Source organism: Pristis pectinata, chromosome 2, assembly GCF_009764475.1.
Source record: "Pristis pectinata isolate sPriPec2 chromosome 2, sPriPec2.1.pri, whole genome shotgun sequence".
In the NCBI taxonomy this organism is placed as follows: Eukaryota; Metazoa; Chordata; class Chondrichthyes; order Rhinopristiformes; family Pristidae; genus Pristis; species Pristis pectinata.
In genome coordinates, this window is record NC_067406.1 from 116,503,007 (window position 1) to 116,521,327 (window position 18,321).

Here is an 18,321-nt window from a genome sequence, read left to right on the forward strand (position 1 = left end):
ATTAACTTCCAAAGATATGGTGTTACACCAAGAGTGAGGCATGAAGAGGTCTGGTAAGATTAGCAAGGCCATTGTTCTCTCTATTGTTCAGTGGTTTTAACTTGGCTAAATTCCACTGTTTAACCCATTTCTTACCCAAGATAAGGTAACATATATTCATAATTAATGTCTCGCAAGACTGTATGCATATTCTGATTAAGTATTCTGATTTAATGTCATCACTTGATTCAAAGGATAAAAAATATTTTCCCTTTCCTGAGCATCAGTTGTGACTTGACATGTGACAGTGTTTTCAAAGTGTGACCTTAAAAGATCTCAGTATGTATTCATCATGACTTCACTAATTTTGAATTCTGTGCTCACAGTAATAAATCCCAATGCTTCAGTAGCATTTTTAATTGCCTTGCTGACCTAAAATTATGTCTTTAAATAATTTATCCATCTGAGTCCCTAGTTGCGTTTGCTTTTTCAATAGCCCATTTTTTCCCAATAATTTAGCTGATGTATCTCTGAATGTATCTCACATTTATCTATATTAGTTACTTTACCACTTAGCAGCTCATGTTAAAAATGTTTGAATGTTGTTCTGTGCTGTGATCTTCCTCAGTGTTTGCCATAACCTGTGAAAAGCCATCACTGCTAGTCCTTTCAATGCTTTTATTATTAGATTCCTAGCTTAAGAATTGTATAAATAAATGGAAATTGGATTTTCCTGTTAGCCACCAATTTGCTTGTCGTTTTGCCAATTCAATGTGAATAGTAAAAGCAAAATTAATAAGCTTTTTTTGATGACAGTCAGCTTACATGCTGACAGGAGTATGTTGCTTCTTCCAACGTGTTAGGGACCCAGGAGGACTATTCAACCCAAACCCCTGAATTTCATTGTATTTTCACTGGAGCCAAAGTAAGTGGCTGTGGACAGGCTGGAGATTTAAAGGATTAGAGGAGACTGAATATTAGGCGGGGGATGCTGGGAGGAGGCTGTAGATTGCTGTGGACTGGAGGTTTGGGATGCTCGGAGGGACTGGAGGTTTCCATGGCTGGAAGGAGGCTAGAGGTTAGGCAAGAGCTAGAACTTGGGTGGAGGCAGAGGATTGGAAGGACAGGGCTGCAAAGAAGCAACAACACTTGCATCTTAGAGATGTGGATATGCCTCTCACCTTTTAGTAGAGTCAGTGCACCAAACTGTCAGTTCTGGATTGCCAGTAGTGGTGGTGCTCCACTGACACAATAGCCAGGATGTACTGGATGTACTCCCTGGCCAGCTGGACTCTCTGAGGAGTTCAGCAATGCAATGGGATTTGAGGATGAACTGTGCAGGTAAGTCAGAAATCGCCAGACTACATAGCTTGGCACCTGTAGCCATACAGTCAATTTCCAATTAGAAAAAGCTGTAAGCAACAGCAGTAACTGATGTAGGCCACTGGAAGACCTGGCTCATTACTGTATGTTCTAGCCTTGCAGTATGCATTGTTTAATTATAAAAGGAACAAAAATACCGTCCTCCACAAATCATAACAAATAATAGTACCTAGAAGTATTGCATTCAGTTTTGATCTGCATGTATTAAGAAGCAAAGTTTTTAATCCAAGTACCATCCATGGATTACTGGTTTTACATTGTGATTTGGCTTTGCCTTTTCTGGTAAACGTGAGTGGTAATCTACCATGCTCTAGTTCAAAATGCAAGATATTTTTATTTCCAGTAAGAAAATAAGTAAATATTTCTTTACTCAGAAAATGATTAGAAGATCGCTATATGGTTTATTTTGAATTGGTTTGATTTACATTTGAAACAGATATTTATGCTGGTATGAGTTGGATTGAAATAATGTATATTTGTTAAATTAATCTCTACATCCTTGTAAAGTTTTTCACTTTCCTTTAATGTGTTTTATTATCTTTGCATAGGTTTGATGTATAATCTTCCTACAATACAATCTGCATCTGACTTTAATACAATGCTGTCCAGTGATCAGAACACTCTGGATGGCACGCAGTCACAGAACAGCACCAGTCAGGATGAAATTGTAGGTATCGAGGAGGGTAATCAAGGCCCTCCTGCTGTTCAGCTGGCTGATGCGCAGGTAATGGAAGTATCCACAGTTTTAGCTTGTAAACACATTTAATATAATTTCAGTTAATCCTTATTATTACATGTGTGAAAGCATATTTTTTTCTTTTCATTAAATATCAATATTTTACACAATTGATTATCCTGAGATTAGCATGGACTATCTATTAGAAATTGAATTTTGGTAATCTTGTTTTAGCTTTTCCATTTAAAGGTCATTTTATGCAATATATTGTTACCTTAAAATTTGCAATTGTTACACATTGTTTTGCACTTATTTTTATAAAGATTAAAGTAAAAATATTGATTTGAAATTATTAATTGAACTTAAAATATTATTCATCTGCATTATTCTTAGGTTGTTTTTAAGCCTTTACTGAGCAACACTGGAATACAATCACAAGATATTGTACCTTTAACTTATGGGATGTATTTTGGGAAACACTTGTCATTCTCTGGAAGCCTGGACTGTCTCAGAGCAGATATTGTTGATTCTGATACATCTAAAGAAAGGAAGATCAGGAGAAAAAGAAGGTATTTAATTTCAAGTGGCATTTTTGTTTCTAATAGATATAGAAAGGCCATTGGATTAATAGGAAAGGTGGTGATCACCAATCCCTCAAGACTTTAATCCTGATCTTAAAACTTTCATTGGTCATAGCTCCATGTAACATTGCTCCAGGTATGCCTCTTATTCAGTCGTCATGTTTGTTGTTTGCTAGTTCCAATTTGTACTACACTCAGCTTCATTTCCAGTAGAACATAATTCAAGGTCTAACTCATCTTGAGTCACAGTCCTGTTTTTGTTTCAGGAATGTGAGCTTTAGTGGCAAAATTAGCATTAATTGCCCTTGGGATGGTGGTGGTGAGCCACCATCTTGAACAACTACAGTGCATTTGGTGAAGGTGCTTGTCTTACTGCCTCACTTTGAGGTGCAAATGCATCAGAATTACTGCCTCCTCTCGAATCAGCATTGTCACCCAATTTGTTGTATCGATATCTTAGCAAACTTGGGTCTCAAATCACCATGTGGCTTCACCTCTGCTTTGTGCACCCAAGACAGATCCACCTTTATTTCTAATGTCATCATGGCCTGTGTTGATGAACTTTAACGTAGTTTAACTAGAGGCAATAGCACTTTTGATTGTATTTAAATACACTTCAGCTTAAGCACAGAATTCCTATCTGTTTCATCTTTTGTGATTTTCAGACAGGGCATGATAAATCTTCCACCTCTTGACTTCAAACCAGCCCTGATGTTTAACACCTTTTGCATAAATGCTGTTGTGATGGACAGACCAACTTACAACCAGAACTCAACAAATGCTCTCTCCTTCCATGAACTTAATAGACATCACCAGAGCACCTTTCATGTTAACTTTACTATCTCCTGTCAGTCTATCAGCCAGCATGTAGACATGGCATTAGTCCGTCTCATTCATCAGTTTAGCACAATGGTTGATGACATAAAGGCAACTCAAACAGACATTAAACTGAGTAGATACACAGCTGGGTCTGTATCTCCCACACCAACATTCAAAACACGGAAACATCGGGATTTCCGTTCATCAGATTTCAGTCGCAGTTCTCGAGGCAGTCTTAATGGAGGTGGAAGAGGAAATAGCACGAAAGCAAGCAAAAGACTTGGAAATGAGAACAATAAAAGAGAATCGCGAAATAAAAATTCATCTGGTCCAACACAAAGAAGAACCTCAAAGGTTTCCAGGAAGGGATCAAAGGATGTAGTGGACCATGTGACTATTCATATGGATGACTCTGACTCGATCACTGTGTCTGAACAAAGTGAGCCTTCTGCAGAGTGTTGGCAGAATATGTACAAACTGCTTAACTTCTATTCATTAATCTCGGATCCAACGGGTATCCTTGAAAAATCTTCTCCTGATGTATTGGACTCTACAGGTAGGATCAGTCTGTAACCTTTTAAGAAGAAATCAGATTTCAAAGTTAGTATCTGTTCTCTCAGATGCCATATTAATTCCTTCATTTTTTTCAGTGCTTTGCCATTTCCAAGTGGTAACTTGTATAATTACTGCTGCCATATCCTTAGCAGTTAGATTCTATTTAGTTCGTTGAGTTTGTTCCACTTAAGGAGTCAAATCCTATGTCCAAATGCCATATGAAAAGCATGGATCTATAATCTGTCTAGTTCCTTTCTGAATGCATAAACTTAGTTTTAAATATTTCACCCAAGGTTACAAATTTACCCAGAGCAATTTTAATTCATGGCATAACTCCAAGCTTGTAATCGAATTCTACCCTGGATCTTCCTCCCTGCTCAACTCACTGAGTTCTTCCAGCAGATTGTTTGTGTTCCAGATTCCAGCATCTGCAGTCTCTTGTGTCTTCCTCCTTGTGTTTGCTGCAATGTATTTTTCCTGAAGTTTTCATTAATTTTTTATAATTTTACAATGAGAGAAGATAAGGTTGTATAGAAAACTTAAAATACATAGAATTACTCAAATTAAAATGCAGGGCAGTGTTCAAAATTAGTAACTAAAGTTGTCATCACAGTTATCAATGCGAGTAATGATGCTGTTCTGAATGGTGAAACTGAACGTAAAGCTTGCTGTAGACAGGAAATAGAGACCTACCATGGCTTGTTCCACCAAGGCAAGCTTTTGTATTTGTCACTTGACTTTCCAAAGCCACTAGCAAGCTTCACATGCATTTCATTGTTGCTGCTTGAGTTAAATTTTCAGAGGCCTTGCCTTACGGATTATAGCTCTAAATTTATGAATACCTCCTGATGATTTATTACATTGTCTCTGTTTTCTCACAATCTCTACTGATGATATGAGTGTTATTTTATGGGCACAAATTTATCAAACCTCAACAAGAATCTTTATGGTCCTTTCACAAGGATAAAAAAAGAAAATAAATCACAGTAGAATAGATCATAGTTATTTATTGACTTGTTATTAAATATAAATATTGTGTGTAATAGAACTTTATTTTTGACACTTCCTCCTTTTCACCAATTTATTAAATTTAAAATTTGCAGTCCATTCTTTTTTAAGCCATTCACGGTAAAGAACCAACAATTTGTATTTCTATAATACAGCATTATCTAGAAAAAAGTTCCAAAAGCACTTCAGAGATACTTCAGCAAAAAATAAGTGCTGATCCAAAAAGGAACTATGAGGAAGGCCAAGGCTTGCTTTAAAAGATTTCAAGGATGGTCTTAAATGAAGGGTTGGTGGTGGAAGCTTGGGGTTCCAGTAGCTGAAAGCATCATGTGTTGTGTGATTGTGCAATATAATATTTTGTCATACTTTCTAAATAAATTGCCTTATCTGTAAACCTAGGTGGTAGAAGTCCCACTGATCCTGCTTGCAAAGTAATCTTTGAAAATGAACAAGAATGCTCAAGTCCGAATAAACTGTCAAGGAAGCGCAGCTTAGTGAATTCTGAACCCCAGCACGTCACCCTCATAGTGTTTGGAGTTGGTATGGTGAACCGCACTCATCTAGAAGCAGACATTGGTGGTTTAACAATGGAAGCAGAGCTTAAAAAGATCCATGGAAGCTTTACGGTGAAAGAGAAAATGAAAGGTAATGGTATCAAATATATGAACAATGGGTAAGGTGAAATTTAACAGTAATTGAAAGTTCTGTAGCCTTTCAACAAACATATCTAATTAGTATAGATTTGATACAAAAACAGATAATGCTGTAAATATTCAGCAGGTTAGACAACATCAACAAAGAGAGAAACAGTTAACATTTCAAGTCAATGATCTTTTGTCAAAACTGAGAAAATTTAGAAATTGAACATCTTTTAAGTTACAAATTGGGGGGAGTGCAGAGAACAAAGGAAATGTCTGTGATTGGGTATAAATGAAGAGTGGTGGAATGACCTAAATCGTCCTGGTCCCTCCCTCAGCAGTCGCCACCATCTCTCTTGGTCTGTGCCATATTGCAGACTTTTCATAGTCATACAGCACAGAAACAGACCCTTCGGCCCTACTGATCCATGCTAACAAAGATTCCCATCTAAGCTAGTCCCATTTGCCCACTTTTGGCCCATATCCCTCTGTACCTGTTCAAGTGCCTTTTAAATGTGGTTAATGTACCTGCCTCAGCTACTTCCTCTGGCAGCTCATTGCATGTACTGATGACCTCTGGGTGAAAAAGTTGCCCCTCAGGTTCCTTTTAAATCTCTCCCCTCTCACCCTAAACCCATGTCCTCTAGTTCTTGATTCCCCAACCTTTGTTCTTTGTTCTTTCTAGCTCTCTCCTTTCTTTGCAACTTGAAACATATTTAGTTTATAACTTTACCTTGTTCTGATGAACCAGAAGCAGTAACTCTGTTTCTCTCTGAAATGTTAGATGCTATCTAACTAGCTTGATATCAATTGTTTGAGTATTAACAATACTTAAGCAAAACCATAAAATCATTATTTTGGATGCCACAGTAGCTTCGGGACAGAAGTCTGAGCAGTTTTATGTGTTATTTGCAAGTTCTTGTCAAAATAAAATTGTTCACCAGATGGATTGTGAAAGAAATGATAAGAAAAAAGTGCAAATGCTGGAAATCAGAGGTAAATCCAAAACATTCTAGAGGTACAAAGAGCATCTATCAATATCCCTAAAGGAAAATTAAGCAGCCTGTTGCCATAATTGAGTCAGTTAATTCCACGAAAGATGGAGAAAGAATCTTAGATGGACCATGTAAAATGATTTGACATGAAGGAACCGGAAACACGTTTATTCATTCAAATATGTTAATAGATTGTATGGAATTATAACAAAATATAAAATTGTTCAGACCTAACATTGTATAATTAAATCTTAATTGTTTTTTGAAACAGTTTAATCAAATATTGATGTAAGTCCAACTTGAGCATAGGATAATATTTTGCTTTTATTTTTAATTCAGATGTTTTGCACCAAAAAATGACTGAAACTTGCGCAACTGCTCACATAGGTGGCGTAAACATAGTCCTACTGGAAGGGATTACACCAAACATTCAGTGAGTAAAGGCTATTCTTTGGATTGGTTCCATTAAAAGAATACTAATTTCTGAAGTTTTAAAGAAATGCATAGAATGGTGATGGGGGCTCACAGAATTAGTTTGCCATTTTTTTAGTTGTATGCCTCAGATGTTATCGTAAAGATCCATCCAATTTGTTTTCTAAATGCAGATAAATGTATTGCCTAAGCATTGAAGTGCTGAGGGGAGTGGCGAACAATACCAAATACATTTCTGTGTAAAGCAGCTATCCATATTTTTACATTAACCCTGTGTATGAACTATAAATTAGCTGAATTTTTTAAATTAAATTCATCAAAAAGTTTTGTATGGAAAAATTGGAAGTTGTGATCACTGTTGATACAATAATTTAGTTGCTTTAAACGTGGCACTTGATTGCAATAATACTTTGCTAGTTTTCAAATCGTGATTCTCAGTTGAAAGCTGACCTACAAAATGCATTTCCAGACAATAGGACAGTCTTGAAAGATATAAACCACATTTTCAGATTGAGTAATGCAGCAGTTGAGATTTGAACAAATCTTCCACTCCAACACCAACACTTAAACTGTGATATATTGTTTATCCCTGCAGAAGTTTTGGTTTCTTTTGCTGATGTGGAGTTAAGCTGCCATGGGCACTTAGTACCCTGCTGCAGTCTGCTCTGGCTACACTGTGCTGCACAGGTTGACTGTTCACATGAGCAGCTCTCGGCTGTGAAGCCTGCTGCAAGCCTGAGCCACTTTCAGCATGATGCAAGCAGGCAATCCCCATTCAAAAGGGAGGAATTGACTCATGGGAGAAAGACAAATGGAGTTATTATTTATTTAAGTTACGTAATTAATATTTTTAATTTTTCTTTTACGAAGTGAATATTTCTAGTATAAAATGTTTAATGAGGAAACAATATTATTACTTTTTAATTGATTCCAAGTTATTAAATGTTCGTGAAAGTTAGAGACTTTAAATGGTTTAATAATACTGACATTTTTGACAACCATTAAGCCTGGGTTAGGGCTGCACTGGTTGTCAAAGTTATTCTGTGAGTGCAATAAGTTGCCTGCATTGCGATTGCCTCTAATTGTGCACTCAGCCATGCTGAAGTGCTGAGAGCTGGGTGCCCAGTGAGAGACTGTGCCAAAGACTGAAGCATGTTCCAGGGTAGTCCACTAATGACTTTGACAGAGCAGAAAATCTGCCTTGTTAACTAAGTATATATCGGATTTTGTTTAAAAAAAAATAGGATGCGTGTTTGGAAACGCAAAACATTAAAGATAGTCTTAAAAATACTTAAAAGTGGTCAATGGAAACTGGAGCATAATGCAGCCTACATTGACACAAATCTTCACTGAGATTGGCTCTGTTGTAGAGTTGTTGGTTAGAATCATGGCTTGCTTGCGGTTATGAAGTAAACATAAGATGGAGATGAATTTCTTTGGGTAGCCATATCAGAGGAGAGTGCTTCAGAATTCCTTCTAGTTGATGGAGTCAAAAGCTTTAGTGAGGTCAAGATTCCAGGGAGCAGTACCAACCACCACATATAGTGGTTGGTACTGCTCCCTGGAATCTCTCTTAGAATTTCTGCATAGTGAAGATCATGTGCACAATGCTTCGAGATGGATGGAATTCATACTATGATTTACAGAGCACCTTTTTGGCTTTTGGGGGATGGGGGGAGGCAGTTGAGGATAACTGCAGCAATGAATTTCCATTTGGCAGATAGTAGGGAGAACACTTTGTGGTTACTCCCGTTGAATCTATCTCCTTTCTGAAAGATGGTCACAATTACAGTATCTTAGAGGTGTACTGGTATATACTCCTCTTCCTGAATGGACAATGAGATTGTGAATTTAAGAAGCACAGAACTCATACCAGAACAAGCACTGACATCCATTAGATTATATGCTAGTCTGAGTGAGGGACCACCAAGATATCTACCTCACTGTGCCATGATGGATACCAATGGCTGCTGGACTAACCATTGCCCAGCTTGCTCTATTATCACCATCAACTGGCCCCAAAGCCTCAGCATCAACACAGATGTTGCTGCAAGAAATCGATGTTGAACAGCACCTCACAGTCAGTCTTTTGACTCCCAGCCAACAGGAGCTGAAGCACACTATAATTAACACCTGTGAAGAGACTCTTGTCTTTTTTGCCATGAAGAACCAGGACTGGTTTGATGAGAGTGACCGGGAGATTGAGGAGCTAATTAACCACAATTCGGGAATATAAGCAGTACAACAGCTTCCTGAAAACCAAGGCCCAACAGAGGAGCAGTGACCTAAAGAGCAGGTGGTGGATGGAAAGAGTGCAGAAGGCTTGGCAGTTCACTAACAGGCATGACGTGTGAGTTCTTCAGCACTGCCAAGGCCACCAGCCTATTTGAATACCCAGGGAACTTATCAAGGACAGAGAGGAGGCCAATCCACTGCAAAAATCTCTTTAACAGTGACTCTGTCCTTGATGTGAGCACCCAGTCCCCCTCACAGTAGCCTATTTGGTCCATCCTCACCTCTACTCCTGACAAAAAGGTGAAAAGTTGAAGTTCTAAAACTCTTAGTTCTGCATTGTATTGTTGGCATCTGTTTTGTATTCAAGACTCTGGTGTGCAGCATGAACAGTTGTCTTTCTCATGCAAAGGCAAGAAGGCACCCAACTGAACCATGACTGATGTTAAATACAAAGAAGCAGTTTAACAATTAACTAATGGTAGTAGATCATTTGTTTAACATAAAAGAGAATAGTAGCATGCTTGTCATTGGCAACAGATCATACTTTAGAACAAAGGACATAGAACAGTACAGCACAGGAACAGGCCCTTCGGCCCACAATGTTGTGCCGAGCCAATTACATTAGTAACAAAATGCCCGACTAAACTAATCCCTTCTGCCTACACAATATCCATATCCTACCATTTCCCTCATTCATGTGCCTATCTAAGAGCTTCTTCGACACCCCTATCATATTTGCCTCCACCACCACCCCAGGCAGCACATTGCAGGCACCCACCACTATCTGTGTGGGGGACAAAAAAGACTTACCCCACACATCTCCTTTGAACATTCCCCTTATCAGCTTAAATGCATGCCCTCTGGTATGAGACATTTCAACCCTTGGGAAAAGATACTGTCTGTCTACCCTATCTATGCTTCTCATAATCTTATAAACCTCTATCAGATCTCCCCTCAGCCTCTGCCGCTCTAGAGAGAACAACCCAAGTTTGTCTGACCTATCCTCATAGCACATGCTCTCTAATCCAGGCAGTATCTTGGTAAACGTCTTCTGCACCCTCTCCAAAGCCTCCATATCCTTCCTATAATCGGGTGACCAGAACTGAAGGCAATACTCCAGATGAGGCCTAACTAAAGCTTTATAAAGCTGCAGCATAACTTCCTGACTCTTGAACTCAATGCCTCAACTAATGAAGGCAAGCATGCCATATGCCTTCTTTGCCGCCCTATGAACCTGTGTAGCCACTTTCAGGGAGCTATGAACTTGGACCCCAAGATCCCTCTGCTCATTAACACTGTTAAGGGTCTTGCCATTAATAGTGTATTGTCTCTTTACATTTGACCTCCCAAGGTGTAACACTTCACATTTGGCCAGGTTGAACTCCATCTGCCATTTCTCCGCCCATAGCTGCAACTGATCTATATCTCACTGTATCCTTTGCCAGTCTTTTACACTATCCACAACACCACCAATTTTCGTATCATCTGCAAACATATGAACCCACCTGTGTACATTTTCATTCAGGTCATTTATATACATTACAAACAGCAGAGATCCCAGTATGGATCCCTGAGGAACACCACTAGTCACAGACCAACAGCTAGAATAAGTTCCATCGACCACCACAATCTGTCTTCTACAGGCAAGCCAGTTCTGAATCCAAACGGCCAATTCACCATGGATCCGTGAGCCTCCTGTGAGGGATCACACTTTACTAAAAATCCGTGTAGACAACATCCACAGCTCTACCTTCATCAATCTCCCTCGTCACCTCGTCAAAAAACTCAATCAAGTTAGTAAGGCACGACTTGCCCTGCACAAAGCCATGCTGACTGTCCCTAATTAGGCTATGGTTTTCCAAATGCTCATAAATCCTATCCCTAAGATCCTCTCCAGTAACTTCCCTACCACTGATGTGAGACTCACCGGTTTATAGTTACCAGGATTATCCCTGTTCCCCTTCTTAAATAATAGAACAACATTAGCTACTTGCCAGACCTCCAGGACCTCGCCTGTGGCTAGAGAGGACATGGAAGATATTGGTCAAGGTCCCAGCAATCTCATCTCTTGCCTCTCTCAGTAACCTGGGGTATATCCCATTAGGCCCTGGGGACTTATCCACCTTTAATGCTCTTTAAGAGACCCAACACTACCTCCTTCCTTATCTCGAACTGCCCAAGCATATTAGCATGCTCCACACTGATCTCCCTATCCTCCACGTCCTTCTTGGTAAATACTGATGCAAAGTACTCATTAAGGACCTCACCCACATCCTCTGCTTCCGAGCACATGTTCCTTCCTTTATCCTTGAGTGGTCCTACCCTCTCCTTCTAGACCAAATTCACTATGTCTCTTGACATCCAAGGTTCCCTTACCCCGCCGTCCTTGTCCTTCCTTCTTACTGGAACATACCTGTCCTGTACTCTGTGCAGTTGGTCTTTAAACACCCTCCCCATGTCAGATGTGAACTTGCCCAGAAACATCTGTTCCCAATTAACTCTCCCTAGTTCCTGTCCAATACTCTTGTAATTTGCCCTGCTCCAATTTAATACTCTCGTGCAAGATCTATGCTTATCCTTACCTTTAGCTATCTTAAAACTTTAGGAGTTGTGGTCACTGTTCCTTAACCGTTATCCTACTGAAAGGTCAGTCACCTGGCCAGGCTTGTTACCCAACACCAGGTCCAGTACAGCCCTCCTTGCTATGGACTATCTACATATTGATTTAAGAAACCCTCCTGGATGCACCTAACAAATTCTAAACCTCTTACACTAAGGAGGTCCCAGTTTATATTAGGGAAGTTGAAGTCCCCCACGACAACAATCCTATTAGTCTTGCACCTTTCCCTAATCTGCCTGCATTTCTGTTCCTCAATGTGCCGGTGGCTATTGGGGGGGTCTGTAGTATAATCCCATCAGAGTGATTGCACCTTTCTCATTTTTGAGTTCTACCCATATGGACTCAGTGGGAAGAGCCCTCCATTATGTCCCCTCTGAGTACAGCTGTGATTTATAGTCCCTGACTAGTAGTGCAACTCCTCCCCCACCCACCCCCTTTTACCTCCTTCTCTATCTTTTCTAAAACATCAAAACCCTGGAACATTAAGCATCCATTCCTGTCCCCCTCTCAACCAAGTCTCTGTTATGGCCACAACATCATAGTTCTATGTACTGATCCATGCTCTAAATTCATCACCCTTACCCATAATACTCCTAGCATTCAAATACACACACTTCAAACTGTCCATTTCATTGTGTCTATTACTTTGCTCCTGCCTGTTTTTACTGGCCCTGACATCTACCTTCCTCTCAATCCCTCCACTATCTGACCTGCTGCTCTGGCTCTCATCCCCTTGACAAACTAGTTTAAACCGTCCTGAGTAGCACTAGCAAACCTCCCGGCCAGGATATTGGTTCCCCTCCAGTTAAGGTGCAACCTGTCCTCCTTGTACAGGTCACCCCTGCCCCAGAAGAAGTTCCAATGATCCAAGAATCTGAAACCCTGCCCCCTGCACCAGTTCCTCAGCCAATCATTCATCTATACTATCATCCTATTCTTGCCCTGACTAGCATGTGACACCGGGAGTAATCCAGAGATTACTACCTTTAGAGGTCCTGCTCTTCAGCCTCTTTCCTAACTCCCTATACTCACTGCGTAGGACCTCTTCCCTCTCTCTACCTATGTTATTGGTGGCAACGTGCACCACAACCTCTGGCTGCTCACCCTCCCCCTTGAGAATATTCTGCAGCTGCTCTGAGGCATCCTCGACCCTAGCACCTGGGAGGCAACACACCATCCTGGTGTCTCTTTCGCAGCCACAGACTCTCCTGCCTAACCATCGAGTCTCCTATTACTGTTGCTCTGCCTGGACTTTACCCTTTCCTGCTGAGCCTCAGAGGCGGCCACAGCACCACTGACCTGGCTGCTGCTGCTGTGCCCTGATAGGTCATCCCCCCCCCCCCCCCCCAAGCAGTATCCAAAGGAGTATACTTGTTGCTGAGGGGTATAGCCACAGGGGAACCCTGCACTTACTGCTTACTCCCCTCACTTCTCCTGGTGGTCACCCATCTATCTGAAGCATGTACCCTGGGTGTGACCACCTTGGAAGAAGTCTCATTTATGAGGTTTTCAGCTTCCCGGATGGTCCTGAGTACATTCAGCTCTAGCTCCATTTCCTTGACCTGGTCAGTCAGGAGCTGCAGCTGGGTGGTCTTCCTGCAGATGTAGTCATCAGGGAGACTGTGAGGTTACATCTTACAGGAGGAGCATTCCACTGCCCTAACTTCCATCCTGCCTACACTGAATCAAGGACTAAGGATTTACAGACAACAAAATAAAGACCTTACCTGATCTTATCTGTGCATTCTTACTGAAATCTTCTCATTAATGAGTTGCTTGCACTCCTCTTACCTAGGTCACTTACTCAGCCTTTTCTCGCTAAAGCCTCAGTAAACCACTCCATTCTCACTAAACCACTCCATTTATTTTAAATTTGCATACAGCATTAAAACAAAGTGAAAATATATTTTACATTCTCATGGTCGCAAACAGTAATAATTGAATATAGTATTAATGCTTGGTTTATCAATAACTACTGATTATAAGGGTATTGCCGGGCATCTTATTATGAGATATCGTCTGATACTCTGTCCCTTTAAAAGAACTGACGAGCATCATCCTTTATCAGAACATTAAGTATTTGACTTCTTTGTAGGAATTGACTACCATTCATTTTCCTCTATTTACAGGTGCAAATTTTTGTTTCCATTATTAGGGAAGCTTTCAATTTTGTGTCCAGCATTTTACAAGTTGGATAATAGTATAACACTTTACTTAGAACTCCTAAAGTCAAAAAATGGGGCAATGCGGGCAACCCTTTTTGAATGTTCAAATGCAAGGAAGTCCATCAATTGATGCATTTTCCTTGTTTGCATTTCTTTTAGATCTGTCCTCTGTAATATGCTTTGTGCCATTTGGCTGGGACAATAGGAAATGGGGCAAAACAAAAATGTGGTAGAGCATAGCCCTGAATGTTTTACTTAACCTGCCTTATTTCTTCTGAAAAATTATTTGGAGCTCAGATGGAAATTCTAAATCAATATGGTTTAAAATTTTGTAAATGTTATTGGCAATACTTTGGTGCCATCTTGAGTAGGGTGAGTAGGGACCCGTTAAGACGTTTCCTAATTAGACTGAGCTGGTTGCTGGCCATTGCCTGTACTTGGCTTCATAATGTGTTAATTGTTTTTGCCTGCAACTAATTCTTGAAACATTCTTGCTTGTTTTCACCTGTTATCACCTCATTTTCAAGTGTAAAATTTTCTTCAAATTCACTTTTGAGATTCAGCATAACAGTTAGATTAACCAGAATATGATAGAAACAGCACCAAAATTCAGTTCTCAATTTGTGGCAAAATAGAGAACAGAGAATAAATAGAAAAAGGGTCTTCCTCTATACGTAATATCTTTACTAAATGGGAAGGAGTTCTTGGATTACTTGAATTATATGTAACCACAAGGATGAAATCAGCTCATGAAACAGTAGAGCAACACACAAAAAATGCTGGAGGAACTCAGCAGATCAGGCAGCATCTATGGAGAGAAATAAACAGTCAACATTTTGGGTCAAGACCCTTCATCAGGACTGGAAAGGAAGTGGGCAGAAGCCAGAATAAAAAGGTGGGGGGAGGGGGAGGAGCACAAGCTGGCAGGTGATAGGTGAATCCAGGTGAGAGGGGGAAGATAGATGGGTGAGGGAGGGGGGATGAAAGGGAATGATGTGAGAAGCTGGGAGGTGATAGGTGGAAGAGGCAAAGGGCTAGAGAAGAAGGGACAGTAGACAATGGAATAAAAGGAAGGAAGTGGGGAACCAGAGGGAGGTCATGGGCAGGTTGTAAGAGTGGGGGAGGGGAAAGAGAAAGGGGCAAGGGGGCCACAGGAATGAGGGAGAACAAAGTGGAAGGGTAAAACAGATGGGAGGGGTTACCAGAAGTTAGAGAAATCAATGTTGATGCTGTCAGGTTGGAGACTACCAAGATGGAATATGAGGGGTTGCTCCTCCAACCTGCACCTGGCCTCAATGTGGCAGTAGAGGAGGCTGTGGATAGACATGTCAGTATGGGAATTGGAAGTGGGTGGCTACTAGGAGATCCAGGCTGTTGCGGTAGACGGAGCGAAGATGCTCGACGAAGTGGTCACCCAATCTGCGTCAGTTCTCACCAATGTAGAAGAAGCCGCGCCGGGAGCACCAGATGCAATAAATGGCACCCTCAGGTTCACAAATGTCTAGGGTCCTGAATGATGGTGAGGGCGGAGGTGTAGGGGCAGGTGTGATACTTTGCATGGTTGCAGGGGTAAGTGCCAGGAGGTTGATTGGTAAGGAGGGACGAGTGGACGGGGGAATTGCAGAGAGAGTGATCCCTGCGGAAAGTGGAGGGGAAGGTGTGCCTGGTGGTGGGATCCCATTGGAGATAGCAGAGTTGCAGAGGTTAATGTGTTGCATATGGAGGCTCGTGGAGTGGTTTGTGAGGACAAGGGGAACCCTATCCCTGTTATGTTGGTGGGGGGATGAGGTGAGGGCAGACGTACGGGAAATGGAGGGGATGCGGATGAGGGCTGCATTAATAGTGGTGGAAGGGAAACCCGTTTACTGAAATCCTGGAATGGGAAACCTCATCATGAGAACAGATGAGGCAGGGGAACTGAAAGAAGGGAAAGGCATCCTTACAAGCGACAGGGTGGGAAGAGGTCAAGGTAACCATGGGAGTCAGTGGGTTTGTAAAAGATGTTGGTAGATAATCTGACTCTGGAGATGGAGACAGAGAGATCAAGAAATGGGAGAGAGGTGTCAGAGATGGACCAAGTAAATTTGAGGGCAGGGTGGAAGTTGGAGGCAAAGTTGATTAAATTGATGAGCTCAGCATGGGTACAGGAAGCAGCACCAATGCAGTTGTCAATGTAGCAGAGAAAGATTTGGAGAGTGTTACCAGTGAGGGCTTGGAACATGGACTGTTCTATGTAGCTGACAAAAAGGCAGACGTAGCTGAGGTGCATGTGAGTTCCCATGGCTAGACCTTTGGTTTGGAGAAAGTGGGAGGAGCCGAAAGAGAAGTTGTTGAGGGTGAGTACCAGTTCTGCCAGACAGAGGAGGGTGGCAGTGGAGGGGAACTAGTTGGGTCTGTTGTCAAGAAAGAAGTGGAGAGCCTTAAGGCCTTCCTGATAGTGGATTGAAGTATACAGGGACTCAATGTCCATGGTGAAAATGAGGTAGTCAGGGCTGGAGAACTGAAAGTTGTTGAAGTGATGGAGAGTATGGGAAGTGTCACGGATGTAGGTGGGAAGGAACTGGAACAAGGGGACAAAATAGACTTAAGATATGAGGCCACATAGGGCAGAAGCAAGCAGAAATAATGGGCCTGCCAGGGCAGTTAGATTTGTGGATCTTGGGTAGAGGTAGAAACAGGCAGTGCAGGGTAGGGGAACTACGAGGTTGGAGGCTGTAGATGGGAGACCTCCAGAAGTGACGAGGTCAGTGATAGTGCGGGAGAGAATGGCCTGATGCTCCTTGGTGGGGTCCTGGTTGAGAGGTAAGTAAGAGGAGGTATCTGAGAGCTGACGTCTGGCCTCGGCAAGGTAAAGGTCAGTCTGCCAGTCTACAACAGCATCACCCTTGTCTGCGGGTTTGATTGCGGGTAATAGTTGAGGCTTGTTCAGTTTCAGTCGCCTTCTCAACTAGGTTGTTGATAGTTACTGAAATAGTTTTATATTTTCCACAACCTGCACCCCGCCCCCCCCCCCCCCCCCCCCCACCCCAAACCATGGATACAGACAGATATGAACTCAGTTGAGAGAAAGTAAGAGGGACACGAGTGAATGGGCAGGGAACTATTGCTAGCAGCACATTTTACAGCATATGCATTTTGCGCAAGTAACAGTGCAAGTGACCATCATTGCAGAGCTTATCCCAGTAGTGATTGCAATAATTATTAGTCTTCAGTAATCAATAGATTCAGATCTTGAATTTTTGAATTTAATTAATTTTTAATAAACTTCACCTCCTAATCTTCTAGTGCCTTTTTGGGGTTAGTGTTGAATCTATTCCAGTTGAATCATCGGTGGCGCTGGTCCACTTGGGTAGTTCAAAGGAAGATTTTAATTAAAGAGAGTCCTAACAAAATATGCAGTCCATTATTCTGTATGCTATGTTTCTATTTTCTTCCCTATTTAATGCCCAACAAAGACTTAGTTTTTGTGATACATAATCAGTTTTAGCCAGTATTCAGTGATGCAGAGCATGGAAACAATCGTTTTGTTAGGGTATTTTATCATGGATGATGATGAACCACGTAAGAACTTTGGGTATCTCTGATATGATCTTAGTGGAAATTAAACCATTTTTATTTGTTATGAAGTCTTGTTCTTCATCATTGAAATCTGCTGGAAAAGCTGTGATTGGGCACTTACTGCATGATAGTGAGTCCCTGAATGTAGAAATACACAGGGTTCAGTTTGCTGTAGCAGTGAATTAAAAGATACAATGCCGAGTTGTGAACCTTCAGTCACTTCAGAGTGGTTTGTGGCATTTGTTGTCTGCTTCATTCTGATATTAAATTGTCCTCCACAAACATCACGATTATTTTAAGAACAGGCTGGATTTTGACTGATTTGCTTACTTGCCACAGTGTTAATTCTAGAAATTAATAACACATATTTTGTTTTTACGGCAGTATTTGAAAACAGAGAGTGCCAAAAATAAATTGGCCTTCCCAAGAGATAGAGGCAGAAGAAAATATAGCAAGTATGGAAATTGTTAGAATATTCAAATGTTTTGCACCAATCCCCATTGTAGCAGACAAACAGAATATGCTGAATGTACATAAAATCAAGGAGCCAATAGATTGATATGTTATTGACAGTAAGGTTCCTCAAGGATTAACTCTGTCCTTTGGCTTTCAAAGTCACAAGGATGCTTTTGGTATGCTCCTTGCTTCTATGTGCTTGTATTAAATAATGACTGCCA

The 18,321-nt window shown here is 41.1% G+C and overlaps 1 protein-coding gene across 5 annotated transcripts in view; it reads left to right on the forward strand.

The window, feature by feature from the left end:
* kiaa1109 (KIAA1109 ortholog) overlaps positions 1-18,321 on the forward strand; it is a 285,307-nt gene that overhangs the window by 183,735 nt on the left and 83,251 nt on the right. For all 5 annotated transcript variants that reach the window (XM_052035089.1, XM_052035112.1, XM_052035104.1 and 2 more), the window contains exons 45-49: positions 1,911-2,086; positions 2,432-2,607; positions 3,285-3,994; positions 5,401-5,646; positions 6,974-7,067. In XM_052035089.1, coding sequence (XP_051891049.1) covers positions 1,911-2,086; positions 2,432-2,607; positions 3,285-3,994; positions 5,401-5,646; positions 6,974-7,067 — 1,402 coding nt within the window. The remainder of the gene's footprint in view (positions 1-1,910; positions 2,087-2,431; positions 2,608-3,284; positions 3,995-5,400; positions 5,647-6,973; positions 7,068-18,321) is intronic.